Raw genomic sequence first — 22,323 nt, forward strand, 5'->3', positions numbered from 1 at the left:
CCTTGTAAAGGTCATTCATATGTGCTCAACCCTTCATACTGTAAAGTGACATTATATCACCAACACAGTACATACCAAAGACCCTCAAAACTGACTCATTGAAAATAACACATCACATTCACACACACACACACACACACACACACACACACACACACACACACCTCAAAATGTTATAAGTTAGTTTCAGATTTTGAATTGTCACATTCCTAGCTAACTTGAGGTGCATGTGGCCAATGGGTCATAGATTGATCATGTCTTCAAAGGACTAAAAAATGTCCTTCCTTCAAGACTGGACAGAGGACAGACAGCGTGCATGGAGATCACAACACTCAGTGTTCAAGGATTTGCCCAACTTGCCTTCATAGCCACTGTCTGAGGAAGTGGAGGACCCTGGCTCCTGCTGTGCTGCTTTATCCTGAATCCAATCGTTCACATGAGACCCACTGGCTTCCTCTGTGCCCCAGGCCTCTGGCTGCTGTTGACTCAGGAGGTTGCATTTCATATTCTCCATTGCTGAGATAATCATGTCTGCAGCATAAAAGTGGACATTTTCCTGTGAGAAAAAAAAAGTCAGTTCAAATAAGAGCATAATCAACTTTCCCTCAGAGTATGGATCAGATTTCAAAACTGGAGAAGTGCCACTTGAGAGACACAAATGCAGATTACATATAACTTGATTTATCTGAATCATGATGTGATCACATCCAGAGAAACATATCCCAAACTGAGTTAATTCACTTTCAAGATGGGAGATTGAACTTAACATCACATATGTTAGGCAATCAGTATACTACTGAGCTCCACGCCCAGCCACCAAGTTGAGTTTCTTGTGATAGAACACGCTCAGTAGGTGGGGCCTAGTGCCCGACATAGTTCATCAGTCACAGACAACTGAGCACATGATGCTGGAAAACTTCTCCTGGCAGCCTCCACACACTGAAATGAACCCTTTGGCTGTGCCTCACATGGGTGGTTTCCATACTCACATCTGAGAGACACTACCAAAAGTCTCAGGCCCTCAGTGATTGAGAAGATCCACTCACCTTTTCTATGTCAATGGGCAGCATGAACATCTCCAGTGGGAAGGAGTCCCAAGAATGGTTTCTTCTGCTGCTCCAAGCAGTACCTGCCAACACACTGAGTCATTAGGAATGGAGAAAGGGGGTCTGGGGCATGGCTTGGTCAATAAAGTGCTTGCTATGCAAGCTTGAGGACTGGAGTTCAGTCTTCTGTTGCATCTAGCACTGTGCTTACAGTCTCAGTGCTGGAGAGGTGGAGACAGGAATATCCCTGGGTGTGATGGCTAATTTGGACAAATTAGTGAGCTACTGGTTCGGTGGGACTCTGTCTTCAAAAGAAGGGGGCTGGGGAATGATAGAGGCACCTGACATTGACCTCTGGCCTCCACATACATATTCACGAAGGTGAACACAACACAAAAGAAAACACACACATACATACATACACACATGCACACAGGGAAAGCAAATTCGAAGATTATCTAAGCAAACAAAACCAGGTTTGAGTATAAGTCTTCAATGCCATAAGGGAAAAAAAAGTACATTTCTGGGAAGATGTGGGTGACGGAAGAGGGAATAACCTTCTGATGATAAGGCCTGTAGACACAGCCTTACTGTCAATCATTTTTACAGGAAACTAATGGAGTGACTGAGCTGTATCCGCAGAAAACCACCAAAAAGGATGGAGCAGTGGAACAAAGATGGTGGGAATGTAAACAGATCATGGGAAATACCCATGAGAGTTGGGAAGATGGCCTTAAGAGTTATAGGACCACTTCCCCAGCTCGTAGCAATTGGCCCCAAACTTCTTGTTACACATCCAAAGTCGTCTGAAATCAACTAGTCCTCCGGCCAAGCCCAACATTGACTGCTCTGTATCATCCATTCTTGCATATGTACACACTCCTTCCTGGCAATGGGCACCAAAGAGAGCACTTCCTATCACCGAGCCGCTAGCTGTAGCCTGAAAGGAAGTGAAATTTCGTGACAGCTGGAGAAGTGAGGTTTCCTGACCTGCTGAATTAAAGTAAGATTCTGCAAAAGTCCTGGGGAGTGGGTTCTCAATGCCAGACAGATGCAGGCAGTGTCACCCTGATGCCTCGTGTTGAACAAATTGGATCGGACCTGGAAAAGGGAGGACTTCTTGGCTGGGGTTGGTAAACATTTTGGAGGTAGGATATGGGGGGCGGGCATTCACCATCTCTGCCACTATAACTAGAAGGCCACTATTGAAAGAAACTAAACTGCTGGTTTGTCTTTTTAAAAACAAAAACAGGAAGTTGGCAGGGTTTGGCCCCTACGTCATAGGTGCTGACCTGGGTGTAGAGGAAAAAGCAAGATGCGGCAGAACGGTGCCCAGCCCCTTTATGCCTTGATTGCAAGCTCTCTCTCGTGCCTTGAGTTGGGATTATTACCTGTTACGGCATAAGGAGAAAGAATGCAAGGGTACTGTGTAAACATGTACTGCTCAACAATAGGACCTAGGAGATTGCATCTACAGCCTCAGGAAAAGCTTCCTCTGCTGCCATTAGAGACATGGGGTCCTCAGACAGCCCGTGTCTTAGTGGCAATATCTGTCTCTTCTGCTGTTCCACGGTAAATGAACCCTGTCGCTTCCTGGGTCCTGTTTCCTAATTACATTGAATGATTATCTTCACCAAGCTCAAGAGAGTCTTGTCAAGCATCTCAGCACTCAGTGATCTCAGCACTCAAAAGTAGAGGTGTGAGGGCTGCCATGAGCCTAAGACCAGCCTGGGCTACAGAGTGAGAGCCTACCTCAAAAAAGCACAGCAAACAGAACACCTCAAAACACTGAACAGCTTTTAAAGGCACTGGTACTGGTAAGGATTGCTGGGAAACCCTGCCTTTAGACAAAAGGAGCCACACTACTTGTCTTTGCGTTGGGGATCATTTTGTCCCATTGTTTTTCTAGAAGAAAGACAAAGCTGTGAAAGCAATGCCAAGTCGAAGAACCACTTCTTGATGGCTTTGGGCCTCAAAGGTCACCATCCGCCAGTGGCTGCTTGTACCTTGTTACCATGGTGGTGTATGTGGGGAAAGACTTCCTCTGGGAGGCAATGTAACAGCAAAGTCATCCCTCACTGAGCAACCTCACATCTGCAAGCTGCTCTTTACCCCGAGAACTGACCACCTGGGTGGACAGGAGAAATAAGGAAGAGGTCTGTTTTGAGAGGCATTTTGCTCAAATTTGGTTGTCTAAAAATTACTCTTTGAAAGACAGTAAGAAGTACCCGGCGTTGGTGGTGTATACCTGTAGTCCCAGCAATTGGGAGGCAGAGGCAGATGGGTCTCTGTGAGTTTGAGGTCAGCCTGGTCTACATAGTGAGTTCCAGGACAGGCTCCAAAACAACACAGAGAAACCCTGTCTCAAAAAACAAAACAAAACAAAACAAAAAAACTGGCAAATACACCTAGGCAGAATGTCACCTGTTGTCACCTGCCTGTCTCCTAGCAGGTAACAGCTCCTGAAGTTATTCTGCAGCAAACAACAGAATGCTTTGCAGACTTTTTGAAGCAGGGCTCTCAGCTCACAGCATGGATACAACATAATGAATCCTTCACAATGAAATAAGGACAACCAGCTGAACCTTGCCAGTTACTTTGTGTGAACTAATTCATCCAGGAGTTCTATTTTAGATAGCTTTTGAGAGGAGTACTGTGGCTATTGTTTTCAAATTTGCTCTTTTCTCAACTGTCTGTGCCAGAACTAGTACAGGTAAGGCTTGTCTATCACCCTCAGAAACACTACTGAACAGCAAATTCCTTTCAAGTCTGCAAACGCCTTCCCCACCCACAGTGGGTTAAGTGTTCCTGATGTCCTCTCTGCAGACAAGCTAATAAGCCCAAGGATTGCTTCTGGAACTGCACACCCTACGAACTAAGCCTTGAGTGTTTTCACACCTGTCAGCTAGGAGTGACACCTGCTTTGCCACTAACCCTCCCTGCTGAGGTCTAGGCCCAGCACTAACTATGCTGAGCTAGCATGATGACAGGTTCCTCAGTGGAAGGAGGAGATGATGTCTGATCCACCTGTTATAACCATCACAGAGTATGGGCTGTGGTGACACTAAATGAGCTCAAGCATTGGCTTCTCTGGTCAAAGTAGAGAGCCATGAACTTCATTTCTCATGGCAAAGACAATGGGCAGATTTTTGAGCCAAGCCCAGACAAACACGTGGATGGGGAAAAATAAAGGAAGTCACCAGACAGGTTTACCTGCAGAGGCTGTCAAGTGAGGAGACTTAAAACGGGCACTGTCCTCCTTAGGGGATGGGGAAGTGGCCACAGTCTTGGGATTTCTGAGCAGAGATTTGTGCTGAGGCTGAACCTCTTGTTCTTCTGGAGCCAGGGAGAAGTCACCGTTCTTTCCCCCAGGGCCATGAGCAGAGGAGCTGCAGGTGACATCCACAGTCCTCTCAGTCAATGTCATCTCAGCTAGGGAGTCCCTGTAGGGCAACAGTGAAAGGCCCAAAGGCGTCGGAGCGTCCACCACCAAGTGTTTCCCGCTGTTCTGCACTGTAGGTCTCTGGGAGCATAACTCTTGTAGGGGCTGCTCCACAGACACTGGGTTGATCCAGGAAGCTTTGTGCCTCAGGAGCCTCACGTCTAACTCGCAAGGAGGGTGGTCAGTATCCAGGAGCCGGGGCAAACCATCAGCATCCTCACGGGCACAGCTGGTCCCTCCACAGGGATCCATAGGAGAATTGTGCCGGTCTGTGGCCTGGGACACCATCCTTCCAGCAGTGGCATGAATGTGCTCAACGAATAGCTCTCCAGTGGCTGATGCCCCACCTGGCATGGTCCCTGACTTCATCACATGGCCAGATGGAGGTCTGAAGAGTTTATCTGCAAGGAGCAAGAATCATCCCTGATAAACGAGAGTCCAGTTGTATTTTGGATTATACATTATTGTCAACAAGTAAAAAACAAACGAACAAAAAAACGCAACCAAATCATTTTCCTATATACCTCACACTAACTTCTCCATGTGTTTTCAAGTGTGAACTTTATTGGAGAAATAACAAAGATTAACTAATAATGCAAAATAGTAACATGCCAAAGGTATTATGATAAATTTACCTGTCAAATACAAAATGGCAATGCCATGTAAAAGCAAAGATACTTTTATATCGCTTTATTTGGGATTAGTTCTAGCCTTCCAGCAAAGCAAGAGAGCATTAAAAAGAAAGAAGACAGCCACTAAGACCCTGGTGCCATGCAGCTTGAGTCAACTTGAATATTCATGACATCTATAGGAATTCAGTATTAGTTCCTAACATTTCTAAACAATGCTGGGAATCTAGAATTCATCTTTAAAAGGGTTCTGTCTGATTTTTGGCTGTAGTGAATGTGATGATGGTTAAAATGTTGACCTTCACAGTAAGAAGCCCATTGGCAGATTCTCTCCAGAAAAAAACAAAAACAAAACAAAAAAAAAAAAAACATTTCTTTATACTGTCTGCCTTAAGATCAAAGGGGTTCAACCAAGTCAGTCTTCACACGCGCATGCACACACGCACGTACTCGTGCAGTCCATCTGAGCACGCTTAGCTCTAATGAAGAGTATCACAGCACATGGATTAGTTGTATGTCTTTGTGACCAAATCCCTGGGAGAACACATCTTAAGGATTTACTTGGTTCATGTCTTCGAAGGTTCAGTCCTTGGTCACATAACTCATGTTACTGGGTATAGTGACCCAGTTTGTCATGGCTATGGGAGTGTGTGACACAGTCAGATGAGGCCTGAGTCAGACATAGCCTTCAAAGCATACCTTCAATAACTTGCTTCTACCAACCCCCCAACCACTTTCCCGTAGTCTACCCAAATTCAAATCCATCAGTGGATTAATCCACAGATTAGGCCAGAACTCTCATGACTGAATCCCCTCTGAAGACTGTCACAGACACATTGGAGGTTTGTTCTATTCAATCCAGTCAGCAAACAAGAGTATCTCATACAAGTGTAACTGAATATGAGAATTCAGAGTTGACTCCAGAGTGTTAAGCATCATCCCACTCTGTGGATCTGACTCCCACAGACACATTTCTATCCAATGTCCCCTCAACTCCAGGCAAATTTATCATATCACCTAACTGACATTTTCCAGGTGAACATCAACTTAACAAGCCTAAATCACACTCTAAAGCCTCCTTTCCCAAATCTGCTCTTCTCCTACTTTCCCCAACCTAAGATTTAGGAGCCACGTGTGAGCCTATGCTTTCTTAGCTCTCCATATTCAATCCATCAGCAAGTTTAGAGCCAGCATGCTCATCTAAGCCCTCTCGGACACCCACCTATGCCTTCACAGTGGAGAGTGGCTCCCCTTCCTTTTGCCCTTCCCATTCACAACCCCAGGCATTCAGAGAAACCCTTATAAACCTAAACTGGCATCTCATTCCCTTAATCAAACCCAATGGCTTCACATCAAGCCAAGAATAAGATCCACACCCCTTAAGGTGTGGCATGACCCTGAAGAGCTCTCATTGATTTTTCTTAGCCTCTGCCAGCCCCAACAACACAAGAAGCTCTTAGATCCTCAATTTTTACCACCCTAAGGGTGCAGGTTACCTTCTGCTTGAAATGTTCTTTCCCCAAGTGAACACAGCCTGGTCCTCTCTTGTCATGCATGCCTTAGTTTTGAATTACTTCCTCAAGGAAGTCTTTCCTAACTAAAGGCAGTTCCCTGGTCTCCCCCTACTCTGTTACTCTGTTCAGTTTTCGTCACAGAAACATCACTTCCTGATTCTTTGCCAGCTCCTTCCAACAATAAGCTCCATCACAGCAAGGGTTTTGTCTATTGTCTGCCTGTCATATCCTGTGCCTTCAGTTGCATTTAAGACACTAATAAATGCTTATGGTATAGATTAGTAGAGCCAACAAACTGGAAATAAGGCAGGAGATAAAAAACCTTCTTTGGTAGATGTGGCTGTTCAGTTACTGGGACATAATTATTTTAACAAGAATAGAAATGAACACATGCTCCCAGAGATACGAAATTTCTCTATCTCAATGTGTGCATTGGTAAGATAAAAATTCAAATATGTCAAAAGAAACTACATATGGAAATTGTTCGTGAAAGTCTTTACGTTTCCTCAATTTGAGGGCCCTGTATTCTAGGTCTCATATTTTGAAGTAATGCAGATGAAGGATACAGTGTGTGTGTGTGTGTGTGTGTGTGTGTAGGGGTGTGCTTGTGCACCTATATCTGCCTCTGTGGAAAGTTTGCAGGAGTACCAAGTCACCACTGAGAGACTATCATAGGATGAAAGCATCCATGACAACCACCATTGTCCCTACCCCCAAGTATTCCAGCCTTCCTTCTCTTCCCTCAAATCCCACCTGTGCTCCAATTTCTCTTTGTCGCACATCTTTTCTTGACCAGTAACTGGATCTTATTTACAAAATGAAATGATAACTAGGTTTCTATAAAGGCCCCAAGCACAGAACTTCAGAAGTCCAGAATAAAAAGTGAAGAGTTCCTGTCACTCAATGCTCCATGAAGCCTTCTTCAGCCCACAGATGACTGCCTGCCTGCTGTCCATTCTATTCCTCCCATGCCCTTTGCAATGAATGGCCCCACCTATGTCAGATTCAAAGATTTGTTTTGTCTTTCCCCCCCCCCTAAACCCACACACCGGATCTGACTTAGTTACTGTTCCATTGTTGTGAAGAGACACCATGACCAAGGCAACTCCTATCAAAGAAAAGACTTAACTGGGGCCTTTTATAGTTCCAGAGGGTTAGACCATGATCATCAGGGCAGGAAGCAGACAGGCATGGTGCTGGAGCAGTGGCTGAGAACTTTACATCCTGATCCAAAAGTCAGTACAAGGGGATGAGAGGCCTGGCATGGGGGTTTAAAGTCCACTCCCAGAAACACACCTACTCCAGCAAGGCTTTACCTCCTAATCTTCCCCAAACAGTTCACCCACTGGGGACCACGCTTTAAAAGAGATGAGCCTATGGGGGCCATTCTCATTCAAACCATCACAGTTTCATAGTAGACATGTTCCATAGTTTATCCTATTCTTTTTCAACACTGTGACTTCAAGGTTGTTTCACATACTTCTTTTTTTGTATCTTTATTTTTATCATATGAATGTTTTGTCTGTATGTATATCTGTTTACCATGTGTGTGTCTTGTCCCTGTGAAGAACATCTGATCCCCAGGAACAGGAGTTACAAGCAGCTGTGACCCATTGTATGGGAGCTGGGAGTTGAACCCCTACCTTCTACAAGAGCAGCCAGTGCTCTTAACTGCTGAGCCATCTCTCCAGCCCCTTGTCTTAACTTTTTACCATTTTCTACAGTATATACATGCTACAGGTTACATAGCCAGACCTCATAGATAAATACATATTTCCAGCTTTTCATTACTATGAAATGTACATCAGTGAACAACTTTGTTCGTAATATTTTTACTGGCTTCCCTTTACTTGTCTGTTTCTCTTACTAGCTCCAATCTTACTTTCAGTCACAATTCAAAATGGCCCCATTAGTCCCTACAGGCTAGAGCTATGGAAGTAAGTCATGCTTTACTCACTTAATTCTCCATACATTGTATTTGTTTATGTAGTTAGAGAAGAGCTGATTGTGGAAGTGAAAATGCTTGGAAAATGAGCAGTTTCAAATGGTAAAGTTACCTAAAGGTTTGCTGTGTTGTTTAATTTTAAACAGGGTCTCACTAAGTGCCTAGGTTGATCTTGAACTCCTGATGCTCCTTCCTCGCCTTTCCCCCAGAACTGGGATTACAGGTATGTGCACCATGATCAACTCATAGTATTTTCTATAAACGACACAAGTTGGAAGTTAAGCCTTACTTGCAAGAGAAATGGCCCTACTTCACTGAACAAAGCCAGACTTCCTCTGCAGAGATTTTCAGAATCATTGCTTGCCTTATGTGTTTCACTTCACACAAATGGCCACAGTGCTGGCTTTGCTGGGTTACAAAATTAGATCATACTGGAACCGAGCAGATCCACAGAACCTCAGTATCCCAACAGTCACAGGCAAGCAGCCGCAGAGCAAAAATCCAGGCTGAGACGGACAGGAAATTATGCCTGCACATACAAATATGTGATCTAAGTGGGATCACCAAATAACTGGAGAGGCAAAGCCCCAACACGCTTTCTAGTTTGTTTCTACCCCAGTGATAAACACCATGAATAAACACGACTTGGGGAGTGTAATGACTAATCTTGATTGTCAACTTGACTATATCTGGAATTGACTGAAACCCAAGCGTGCCCATGATGGATGCTCCTGATTGGATAATTTGAGGTGGGTTGACCAGTATTCTGTTGTGTATATATACTGCATTTTTAAAATGTAGTCATCCATTGATGAACATTTAAATTAACTACATCTGTTGGCTGTAGTGAATAGCCATGATAAACATAGGACTAGATGTCTCTGGCATGATGATTTGACTTATTTTGAATATTTATCCAAAAGTGAGACTTGTACACCATTTGATAGCTCTGTGTACAGCACTGGCTAACCCTCCATGGTGTTCCCATAAGGGTAGTGCTCTTATATTACCACCAACAGAATACAATGTCCCTTTTCTCCATGTCCTCACACATAAAATTCATTATGACATATTTCCCGGTGTGTTACTAAACATGCCCAGTAGTATGCAAACGAGGTTAGAAATGAGTAACTCTTCAACCACAGCATGTGACCAAACTCATGCACATTTCCCTATTCTCTTCAGTCTCTCTCCAGGCTACTTCCCTTCAGACAGACGCTGACTTCAAACAAAGATTCACATCCCCACGGATGCTGACACACTCTGAGTCTATTGTGTCAAACTTAAAACAGTAAGATGGCCAGCAGCATAGCCTCAAGCTCCTATAGCATCTAGGATGAGAGCAAGCAGAGATTTTCAAAGGCTTGACTGTAACAGGTGATCATTATCCTAACAAGGTCAGCAGGAAGGACGCAGTGTCTTATCGCTTGGCTGGTGGGTGACATCACAGGCATTCCTTCCTTTCTGGCTCTCTCTTTTCCAAAAGAGATTTGCCAGTAGTTCTGTAGGCTCACTGTCAGAGACACAAGGAAGAAGGACAGACAGCCATTAAAAGTAACAGGTGTGGCGGCACGATGAGGGGACAACAAGCATCAGAGAACACTGGATGTTTACCTGAAGGACCAGAGTTGCGGCAGATTCACAAGTGACCAACTACGCTCATTCCGCTCATTCCATGGCTCCCCTTCCCACTCTCAGTTTGCTCCGTGAGAACTCACATGAGCTCAGGTGCTATCGTATCAATGTGAGGCACGAAATGGGACCCTGAGTGGACTTTGGTAATCGGCAGGAGTAGGACAAAATGGAAGTCTGACACCTGAGCCAAAGGTCCTTCCATGAGGAGTCACGTGGTACACACACTGGCTGACATCAACAGGAAATGTTGCTCGGTTTCCTTGGCAATGTCATCTCAAGGATTTTCCTATCACATTTATGGTAAAATCCAGAGTTAAGAAGCCGGGAGTGGTTGCTCGTGCCTAGGATTTCAGTGCTTGGGAAGCTAAGGCAGGAGGAGCTTGAATTACAGGATCAGTGGAGCTACTGAAGAGCTCAAGGCCAGTGCGGGCTGCACAGTTTGATGCTGGCTCAAATAGTAACAATAAAAGGCAATTGAGAACTGGACTGCTCCCTGGGCTTGGTGGTAGATGCGTGCAATCCCAGCTACTCAAGAGGCTTATGATTCTAAGCTGATGGACAGCCTGGGCAATGTGTCAAGCTTCTGTCCCAAAATAAAATTTAAAGGGGCCGGGGCTATATAGTTTGGTGGTATAGCACTTGCCTAGCACACACACCAGGGCATGGTTCATTCTCTACCTGCCCCATCCATCTCCAAAAGAAGAGTCTCGTTTATATGTTTCATACATTCTCTACTTTAATATTCTATGTAATTATAAAGCATATGTAAAAATAACACATCCTTTTTGCTTTTCAATGAATCTTCTTATACCCTAAAAATACCCTGCATTTGGGGGACCGTTGCTCAAGTAATGTTCTATTTTTAAATGTTACAGATGCAAAACAATAGCAAACAGCCTGTAACTCCAACATTCAAGAAGCAGAAGCAGGAGGAGAATCATATCTTAGGCTAGCCCAAGATAAGCTCTCTGTAGCAAGACCCAGTCTCAAAAAATAAAACAAACAAACAAAAAAACGTATTAACCAACATTAAATCAGAAATGCACACGAACATAATTAAAAACTAAGTAAGACGCTGAAAAATATCTATTAACCCAGAAACATTTGAGTTGATGCTTGTACTTGAAAGATGTATAGATTTCCACACATGAGCAGAATAAAATGAGTAGCCACTTTGGAAAATGTTTGGCACATCATCAAGTTGACACAAACCTACCATTTGATCTAGGAACTCCATGACCTGTACATACCTATAAGAAATGGAGAAGAATGTTCAACAAGACTCCCACTTGGATGACTTGGATGTAAGAGCACAGTTACTCATCACAGACAAAAAAAAAAAAAAAAAAAAAAAAAAAATCCTCACCTACGCCTATGCCTACATAAACAAAGGGTCTTTTTTTTTTTTTTTTTTTTTTTTTAGAGAAAAAGTTTCTCTGTATTGCTTTGGAGCCTGTCCTGGAACTGGCTCTGTAGACCAGACTAGCCTCTAACTCACAGAGATCTGCCTGCCTCTGCCTCACAAGTGCTGGGATTAAAGGCATGTACCACCAATGCCCGGCCCAAAGGGTCCTATAATCATATTCTGAAATAGTGCTTAGTCATAATTAAAAGTAAAGACTATGATGAGTGAGCCAAGTAAAAGAAGTCAGACACAAAAGGCATTTCTCATTTCTAAGTTTTTATATAAGTTGTCCAGAAGAGGTAACCTACAGAGACAGTAGATTAGCAGCTCTTAGAATAGAGGAGAGTATACGGGTGCTGGCTAATCAGTCACAGGCTTACTTCTGAGGCAAGGAAAGTATTCTAGCTTTAGTGATATTTCTTTTCTTTGTTGTAAATTTAAATTTGAAGAATGTAATTGTCAATTCCAGTTCCTCTCCCTCTCTCTCCCCTCCTCCTCTGTCTCTCCTCCACCCATAACCCATCCCCTTTTTATTACCCAGGGAGGGTGAGGCCTTCCATGGGGAATCGTAAAAGTCTGTCGTATCATGTGGAGCAGGGCCCAGGCCCTCCCTCAGTCTAGGCTGAGACAGTATCCCTCTATGTGGAATGGGCTCCCAAAGTCCATTCGTATACTAGGGAAAATTATTGATCCACTACCAGAGGCCCCATAGACTTCCCAGTCCTCCCAACTAACACCACATTCAGTGGGTCTGGGTTGGTCCCAGCTATCAGACTGGGATCCATGAGCTCTGTTTCTGTGGGTTTCTCCAGCCTGGTCTTGACCCCTTTGCTCAGCACTTCTCCCTCTCTACAACTGGATTCCAGGAGTTCAGTACAGTGTTTAGCTGTGGGTGTCTGCTTCTGCTTCCATCAGTTACTGGATGAGGACTCTAGCGTAGCATATAAGGTAGTCATCGATCTCATTATAGGGGAAGGGAATTTAAGGTAGCCTCTCCACTATTGCTTAGATTGTTAGTTGCGGTCATCCTGGTAGATGACATTTCACTAGTGCCATATTTCTCTTTAAACCTATAATGGCTCCCTCTATTATGCTATCTCTTTTCTTGCTCTCCTCTATTCTTTCCCTGATTCACTCTTCCTGCTCCCTCATGTCCTCCTCTCCCTTCCTCTTCTCCCCTTTTATTTCTCTTAACTCCCTCTTCCCTCCCCCCATGCTCCCAATTTGCTCAGGAGATCTTGTCCCTATCCCCTTCTGTGGGGGACCATGTATGTCTCCCTTGGGGTCCTCCTTGTTTCGCAGCTTTTCTGTTGGTGTGAATTGTAGACTAATAGTCCCTAGCTCTATGTCTAATATCCATATAAAAGTGAGTACATATCATGTTTATCTTTTTGTGACTGAGTTACCTCACTCAGGATGGTTTCTTCTAGTTCCATCCATTTGCCTGTGAATTTCAACATTCCATTGTTTTTTTGTTCACTGAGTAGTACTCCAATGTGTAAATGTATCACATTTTCTCCATCCATTCTTCAGTTGAGGGTCATTTAGCTTCCAGGTTCTGGCTATTACAAATAATGCTGCTATGAACATAGTTAAACAGATATCCTTGTTGTATGAATGTGCATCTTTTGGCCATATGCCTAAAAGTAGAACTGCTGGATCTTGAGGTAGACTGATTCCCATTTTCCTGAGGAACTGCCATACTGATTTCCAAAGTGGCTGTACGAGTTTGCACTCCCACCAGCAGTGGAGGAGTGTTCCCCTTTCTCCATATCCTCTCCAGCATAGACTGTCTTTGGTGTTTTTGATTTTAGATATTCTGACAGGAGTAAGATGGAATCTCAGAGTTGTTTTGATTTGCATTTCCCTGATGGATAAGGATGTTGAGCACTTTCTTAAGTGTCTTTCAGCCATTTTAGAATCCTCTATTGAGAATTTTCTATTTAGTTCTGTACCATACTTTTTAATTGGATTATTTGGTGTTTTGGTAACTAGCTTCTTGAGTTCTTTGTATATTTTGGAAATCAGCCCTCTGTCAGATGTGGGGTTGGTAAATATTTTTTCCCATTCTGTGGGCTGCTGTTTTGTCTTGTTGACTGTGTCCTTTGCCTTACAGAAATTTCTCAGTTTCATGAGGTCCCATTTATTAATTGTTGATCTCAGTGTCTGTGCTACTGGTGTTATGTTCAGGAAGTGATCTCTGTACCAATTCCATCAAGAGTACCTCCCACTTTCTCTTCTAAGAAGTTCAGGTGTAGCTGGATTTATGCTGCGGTCTTTGATCCATTTGGACTTAAGTTTTGTGCATGGCGATAGATATGGATTTATCCACAGTCTTCTACACATCAGTATCCAGCTATGCCAACATCATATGTTTTATTTTTTCCATTATATAATTTTAGCTTCTTTATCAAAAATTAGGTGTTCATAGATGTGTGGGTTAATATCAGGATTTAAAATTCAATTCCACTGGTCTACCTGTCTGTTTTTGCCCCAATTCCAAGCTGTTTTCAGGACTATAGTTCTATAGTAGAGCTTGAAGTCAGGGATGGTGATGCCTCTGGAAGTTCTTTTATTGTACATGGTTGTTTCAGCTATCCTGGGTCTTTTGTTTTTCCATGTAAAGTTGAGTATTGTTCATTCAAGGTCTGTGAAGAATTGTGTTGTGATTTTGATGGGGATTGCATTGAGTTTGTAGATTGCTTTTGGCAAGATTGCCATTTTTACTATGTTGATCCTACCTATCCAAGAACATTGGAGATCTTTCCATTTTCTGGTATCTTCTTTAATTTATTTCTTTAAAGACTCAAAGTTCTTATTATATAGGTCTTCCACTTGTTTGGCTGGCATTACCCCCAAGATATTTTATGTTGCTTATGGCTATTGTAAAGGGTGATGTTTCTCTGATTTTTTTTTCTCAGCCTCTTTATCATCTGTATATAGTAGGGCTACTGATTTTTTTTAATTAATCTTGTATCCTGCCACTTTGCTGAAGGTGTGTATCAGCTGTAGGAGTTCCCTGGTAGAGTTTTTCGGGTCGTTTATGTAAACTATTATATCATCTGCAAATAGTGAAAGTTTGACTTCTTCCTTCCAATTTTTTCCCCCTTGATCTACATTTGTTTTCTTATTGCTCTGGCTAGAATTTCAAGTACAATATTGAAGAGATATGAAGAGAGTAGGCAGCCTTGTCTTGTTCCTGATTTTAGAGGAATTGCATTGAGTTTCTCTCCATTTAGTTTGGTGTTGGCTGTTGGTTTTCTGTATATTGCTTTTATTATGTTTAGGTATGTTCCTGTTATTCCTGATCTCTCCATGACCCTTACTTATCACGAAGGGGTGTTGGATTTTGTCAAAGGCCTTTTCAGCATCTACTGAGATGGTCATATGGTTCTTCTTTTTCAGTTTGTTTATATGGTGAATTACAGTGATGGATTTTCATATGTTGTATCATCTCTGTATCCCTGGGATGAAGCCTACTTGATCATAATGGATGATTTCTATGATGTGTTCTTGGATTCGATTTGCCAGTATTTTATTGAGTATTTTTGCATCAATGTTCATGAGGGATATTGGTCTGTAGTTCTCTTTCTTAGTTGTGTCTTTGTGTGGCTTGGGTACTAAGGTAATTGTAGCCTCATAAAAAGAGCTTGGCAATGACTCTTCTGCTTCTATTGTGTAGAATACTTTGAGGTGTATTGGTATTGGCTGTTCTTTGAATTTCTAGTGGAATTCTGCACTGAAACCATCTGGCCCTGGGCTTTTTTTTTTTTTTTTTTTTTTTTTGGTTGGAAGACTTTTGATGACTGTTTCTATCTCATTAGGGGTTATAGGTCTATTTAGATTGCTTATCTGTTCTTGAATTAATTTCGGGAAGTGATATCTCTCCAGAAAATTTTTATTTCCTTTAAATTTTCAAAATTTGTGGAGTGCAGCTTTTCAAAGCATGAATCGAAGAGTCTCTGGATTTCTTCAGTGTCGGTTGTTATGTCCCCCTTTTCATTTCTAATTTCGTTAATTTGCATGGTCTCTCTCCACCTTTTGGTTAGTTTGGATAAAGGTTTGTCTATTTTGTTAATTTTTCTCAAGGAACTGACTCTTTGTTACATTGATTCTTTGTAATGTTTTCTAGTTTCTTCTTTATTGATTCCAGCCCTCAATTTGATTATTCCCTGGAATCTACTTCTCTGGGATAAGTTTGCTTCTTCTTGTTTTAGAGCTTTCAGTTGTGCTGTTAATTCTCTAGTATGACTATTCTCCAGTTTCTTCATGTGGGTATTTAGTGCTATGAACTGCTTTCAAAGTGTCCCATAAATTTGGGTATGTTGTGACATCATTCTCATTGAATTCTAGAAAATCTTTAATTTCTTTTTTATTTCTTCCTTGACCCAGGAATGGTGGTGTAATTGCACATTGTTCAATTTCCATGAGTTATAGGGTTTCTGCATTTTGTGTTATTGTTGAATTATAACTTTAAAGGACGGTGGTCTGATAAGATACAGAGGGTTATTCCAATTTTTTGTACCTATTGAGGTTTGCTATATTGCTGAGTATGTGCTCGATTTTAGAGAAGGTTCAATGTGGCACCGAGAAGAAGGTATATTATTTTGTGTTTGTATGGGATGTTCTATTAATGTATGTTAAACCCAATTGGAACATAACTTCTGGTATTTCCTTTGTTTCCTTGTTTAGTTTCTGTCTGGTGGTCCTGTCTAGTGTTGACAGTGCAGTGTTGAAGTCTCCCACTATAAGTGTGAGAGATTTTATGTGTGATTGGAGTTTTAGTAATGTTTCTTTTACAAATGTGGGTGCCTTTGTATTTGGGGCATAGATGTTCAGAATTGAGACTTCATCTTGATGGATTTCTCCTGTGATGAATAAGAAACAACCTTCTTCATCTCTTTGGACTGATTTTAGTTTAAAGTCTAATTTTTTAGGATTGCTACAGCAACTTATTTCTTGGGTCCATTGGATTGGAAAATCTTTTCCCACCCCTTATCTCTGAGGTAATATCTATCTTTGAAGTTTAAGTGTGCAGCAGAAGGATGGGTTCTGTCTTCATATCCATTCTGTTAGCCTGTGTTTTTTATAGGCAAGTTAAGACCATTTATATTGATGGATATTAATGACCATTGATTGTTAGTTCTTGTTCGTTTTGGATTTGGTGGTGGTGGTATTGTATGTGGATTTTCCCCCTTTTTTCTTTTGGCCATTGGTAAAATGGGATTATCTATTGCCTATGTTTTTGTGGGTATAGTTAACTTCCTCTGGTTGGAGTTTCCCTTCCAGAACTTTCTGTATGGCTGGATTAGTTGATATATATTGCTTAAATCTGGTTTTGTCATGGAATATCTTGGTTTCTCCATCTATAATGACTGAAAGCTTTGCTGGGTATAGTAGTCTGGGCTGGCATCCGTGGTCTCTTGGTGTTGATAGAATATCTATCCAGGACCTTCTGGCCTTCAGAGTTTCTGTGGAGAAGTCAGGTGTAATTCTGATAGGTTTGCCTTTGTATGTTCCTTGACCTTTTTCTATTGCTGCTCTTAATATTCTTTATTTATTCTGTATGCTTGGTGTTTTGATTATTATGTGGCAAGGGGACTTTTGGTGTCCTGTAAGCTTCTTGTATTTTCATTGGCATGTCATTGTTCAGGTTGGGAAAGTTTTCTTCTATGATTTTGTTGAATATGTTTTCTGCACCTTTGAGATTGGTTTCTTCACCTTCTTCTATACCTATTATTCTTAGGTTTGGTCTTTTCACATTGTCCTCTATTTCCTGGGTATTTTGTGTTGGAGATTTGTTGGACTTAGGATTTTCTTTGGTCGATGAATCTTTTTCTCTTAGCGTATCTTCAGTGTCTGAGATTCTCTCTTTCATTTCTTGTATTGTTTGTTATGCTGGCTTCTGTAGTTCCTGATCATTTTCCTAGCTTTTCTATTTCCAGCATTCCCTCAGACTGTGGTTTGTTTTTTTATTTGTTTGTTTTTAATTGTCTCTATTTCAGCTTTCAAGGCTTGTACTATTTGAAGCGTTTCTTGCCATTGTTGGTTTGTCTTTTCCTCCATTTCTTGAAATTATTTTTTGTTTTTGCTTTTTTTCCATTCCTTTAAGGGATTTTCTCATTACCTCTTTGAGGGTCTCTATCATTGTCATAAAGTTGTTTTTAGGGTTGTTTCTTCTGCTTCATCTGTGTTGTGATGTTCAGGTCTTGCTGGTGTGGTGGTCCCCAGACTCTGGTGGCATCACATTGCTCTTTCTGTTGTTGACTGTGTTCTTACACTGTCATCTACCCATCCCTGACGGGAGAGGTCATTCTGTATATGTTTCTCATACTAGTTAATGAATAAAGCACTGTTGGCCAATAGGAAAGGCAGATAGGAGGGACTAGGAGACAAGGAGGAAAGAGGAAGTAGTAAGGAGGAGTCAAGATGGAGAGTCTGAAAAAAGCAGAATGCCTGCCAGATCCCCGGTAAGAGAAGACCACGTGAAAATACATAGATCAACAGAAATGGGTTAATAATTAAGACAGAGCTAGCCAATAAGAAACTAGTAACAGGCCAACAGAATTATATCAAATATAGAGTCTCAGTGTGTTAATTAGGGCTGGCGTGGCGGCGGGACAACACCAGGTGGCAGGAGGAAAAACCCTACTCCTTACACATCCCTTCTTCCAATTTATATTGGAGGGGTCTCTCCCTCTCCTGGCAGGTACAGGACCAAGGTTCTCTTCCAGTTGGTGCAAGCAGGGCAGGTCCAATACTCCTATGGCTCTCCTCTTCCAGCGGGTGGAGGTGGGAGTGGGATGTTGGCAGACTTTGGATGGGCTGGTCCACCAAAAAGTGTGTGGAGTCCCCAGACCTCAGGAGGTTCTGAGTGAGGCCCCAGAAGGCAGGCCAGAAACAAGCCCACACTTACCTCCTCCCATGGGTAGAGGTGGCACAAGGACCCTGGTAGACTCTGGGTAGGATGGTCTGCCAGGACCGTTCCCCCATGTGTGTGTGAGCAGTCAAAGAAAGTGTTCTAAAAGCAGCCACAGTAGTGGCATCCACTGTCATACGGCATCTGAATTATATATTGATCTTAGCGATGCTATGTTTGTATTGAAATAGGAAGAAGTGTCCCTCTCCTTTCAAGAAGACCAAGGAGCACCAGGGTTCTGGTGGATCAAAGTGGGGTCAGAGGAACATCAACTGAGAGAGAAGTAGAACATTCAAAGGGGTGATGAATAAGTGAGCCTAAAATATCATGAAGAGGAAGTAAGAGTGAACTCACCACCACAGCACTGTCTAGAAAAGAAAGAGAAAGGAGGATGACAAAGAAAACATCATCTGAAGATGCCTTCTGGATAGCTATGGCAGACCCTGTCTCTTGAATACCCCACACACTCTGAAATGTACCCTGTCTTTCGAATAGCAGCAGAGAGGCCTGGTTAACAGAGAGGAAACAAGGCCCCATTGTTAAGCACTGTGGTGTATTTGGTTAGGTGCATACAAAAAGACTTAGAAATAACAGGATTTCTTGCATTGCTTTAAGGGATGGATGCAGAAGAAAGACGTTATTAGCCACACTGACAACTGCCGGAGTTGGCAGAAAAGAGCATTATTCATTACACTACTCTTTCTACTTTCAAGTGGAAACTTGCCATTAAAAAAATCTTATAAGTAAGAAATTTGAAAGAGTCTCAACTTTTGCTATAGTCTATGACCTCTATGATCCCTATCCTACCTGGGACACTCCACTCTATCACTTCAGCATCTGGGTCTTTATGCAGATGCGACCTGTGGACCCATCACCTTTTAATCACCTAGCTGTGTGCTGTCCCCAACTTTCACCAACTCTTTCTCTATAGCAGTTTTTTTCTGACATCTTCTTCCTCATCAGTTCATAGTACGCGCGCACACACACACACACACACTCACAAACCTCCCAGTCAGTAAGGTGATTTTATGAGCTCCATGACCTCGAACAAGGCACAGGATCTCTCTGTGCTCCATTACAATTTCCAGTTTGATGTGAGAACTAACTGAATTGTAGCATGTGTGCCTCACTCAGCCTGGCACACCGTGTTCTCTAAGTTAACTTTGTTATCATTGGCATGGCCATTGCAGAGCGAGTCCCAGTGCACTGGCAGACAGATAGATAGGGAGCCCTTGTTTATTCCTCAGCCTCTGAATCTTCCTTCAGGTCCTCTTAACTAAGATGTACAAACAAGCCAGAGATTGTTTTGGGGCACGATGAAAAGATGTACAAGGATTTATTCTCTCTGGAAGCCCACACATACTTATTTAAGAAGAACTGCTTAGATATTAACAGTCACACAGCACACCACACCAATCTCTCTGCATCAGTAATACGAGTCTATTGTTAGTGACAAGGGAAAGTATTCAAATCTGTCATTTATGTCATGTGTGTGCATTCAGGTGAGCAGGGGCATGGACCAGTAGGCTGTAACTCTGTAGCACTTGACTTCCTTCCCACTATCAAATGAAGCTGTTTCCACTTGAATACTTGTCCATGGCTCCCACAGAAACTGCCTATGTAAAAACAAATAAACAAGGGGGCTGAAGAAATGGCTCAGTAGTTCAGAGCACTTGCTGCCCTTGCAGAGAACCCAAGTTCAAGTCCGGGCATCCACATGGTGGTTTACAACCACCCACAGTGGGGGATCCTAGGCCTTCCAGTGATCTTCCTAGGCGCCAGACACAAACACGGTGCACGGATATACATGCAGACAAAACACTAAAACATAAACTAAAACAAATCTAATTTCCAAAACAAGCAAGAGCATGGAATGAAAACTAACCACCTGTAGGCCTCACTCCATAACACTCAAGTTCCATCAGTGTCCCTTGCCCTCCTCCCCCTCCGAGGATATACAGACCCTAGGGAACGGAAGGAGAAGATGCAGTTCCTATTATCTGACATAAGAGGCGGTGAGGAGCAGTGTCAGGTGGCAAGTAGCTAAAGAGGAACTAAGAGCTTCGGGGATGGAGAAACAGACATGCTTTGACCCTTGTCACAGGGCGTTACAAAACGATGAAGCTTGCATAGGGCCTCTTCTGGCCTCTGGGGCAGCAGCTGTGGGCTTAGTGGCAGTCATTTCCTGCAAAGGCCACCCTTCTAAGTATACCTCACTCCCTGCCTTCACTTATCTTTCAGACTCTCTGGGAAGTGGAACCTGGGCTCTCTCACCTCACAAGGAAGTGCCTTGACAAGCAGTTGGCCTTGGGGCTGGTCTAAGGAACCCAAAGTTTGCTAACTGGTTCCCAGTCCTTTGCTTTCTTGCACCTGTACAACTTCAACTGAATCTCACACTGAGCTCTGGGACTGGCGCGCGGTAGGGGCAGCTCCAGAGTACAGTCTCTTTTGCGCTAAAGCGCTCATTTAGGGTAATAGTCCTTCTCAAGCACTCTCGATTCCACAGGGAATCCTCTGCAAGCTGGCACTGGTGTGGCCCGGTGGGCTGGGTCAGGAATCACTCCAGTTCCAGGTCAGCAGGTGGAAGGACCTCAGATGGGCAGGTGTGCTTGCTTACATGGCAAATGTTTTTCTGCCACCTTGTCAAGTCTAGGGCAGTTGGGTGAGAATGGGATTCTCACAATTCAAGTAAGGGCCTATGGGGAACTGAAAAGACTTCAGGCTCTTTACTGCCCCAATGGTGACATTTGGCCAACAGTACCCCTCCCCTGGCCTTTCCCCTCCCCCAAAAAGCACTCCCCCACCCCTCAAAGTCACACCGCCAAAGCTCCCTTCTCCCCCAGGAACACCTTCCCACACACCCCTAGGAACCACAACAGTTTCCTGACCACATCCAGGACAACTGGTTACTCTAGACCAGCGGCCTCCTGCGCTCTCATCCTCATAGTGCCCCGCCTCCCGCAGCCAGGCCAATACAGCCCGCCTGCGCTGCTCCGGCCGCCTTCAAGGGGTCACTGCGTTGGGGACAGAGGTCACAGCGAGGACCCAGATGCAGCAAGGACTCTGCCGGGACGCCAGTGATCTTCGCTTCCCGCTGCCTGTGACGCCCACGTTATGAAGAGACCCGGGAAAGCGAAGCTTACGGCTGCAAGCGGGAACGCGGGGACACTGGGACGTGCCACCCAGTGGGCGCCCTGGACTTGTGCCTCGAGGCTACACTCTGCCCTCGGACGCCACCGACCCGACACACCCGGCTGAAATAAGCTCCAAAGCAAACTGTCACAAATAAGCTCCCAGCCCCCACCTTGCAAGCAGCAGCTTCCCTGCTCGGATGTGTCAGCGCTGAAGTCAGCTATTCTCTGGCGAACCGCAGCTTGCCCGCGCCTCTGGGCCGTTATATCCACCCAGTAGACACCTTGCCAAGTAGCAGCGGCAGGTCCGGATCACCTCGTTGGTGTGCGGCCAACAGCTCCCGAGGTTCTGATGGTGCAGAGAGAAGCTGCCAACGAATACAGTAAGTTTTCACCAATAGAAACCTAAAGTTCTCCTGTCTCAGCTGCACGAGCAACCGCGCTCAGCCCCTCTAGGTGGCGCTGGGTGGTCTCTGGGGAAAGGATTGGGACCTTTAATCCCTTAGACAGTCCCAGCATCCCAAGGCTCCTTCTCTGCTTCTCTGCAAGCTCCTTCTCTTCATCACTCCCGGTGGTTCTTTGGCTTTGTCCGTTATCATTTCCAGGTTATGGAGCAGATACAACGAGATTTTGGATTATTTGTGTAGCGTTTCTGAA

The 22,323-nt window shown here is 43.5% G+C and overlaps 1 protein-coding gene across 1 annotated transcript in view; it reads right to left on the bottom strand.

Annotated features, from left to right (window-relative positions):
- The window catches only part of Rubcnl (rubicon like autophagy enhancer), a 39,399-nt gene extending 17,287 nt beyond the window's left edge, over nucleotides 1–22,112 (bottom strand). Inside the window, exons 1-4 of the mRNA XM_051195378.1 lie at nucleotides 21,840–22,112; nucleotides 4,260–4,889; nucleotides 1,047–1,129; nucleotides 361–556 (exon numbers count right to left, since the gene is read on the bottom strand). Coding sequence (XP_051051335.1) covers nucleotides 361–556; nucleotides 1,047–1,129; nucleotides 4,260–4,857 — 877 coding nt within the window. The 5' untranslated portion in view covers nucleotides 4,858–4,889; nucleotides 21,840–22,112. The remainder of the gene's footprint in view (nucleotides 1–360; nucleotides 557–1,046; nucleotides 1,130–4,259; nucleotides 4,890–21,839) is intronic.
- Nucleotides 22,113–22,323: the final 211 nt, after the last annotated feature.

This window comes from Phodopus roborovskii, unplaced genomic scaffold (genome assembly GCF_943737965.1).
Source record: "Phodopus roborovskii unplaced genomic scaffold, PHOROB, whole genome shotgun sequence".
Taxonomy (NCBI): domain Eukaryota; kingdom Metazoa; phylum Chordata; class Mammalia; order Rodentia; family Cricetidae; genus Phodopus; species Phodopus roborovskii.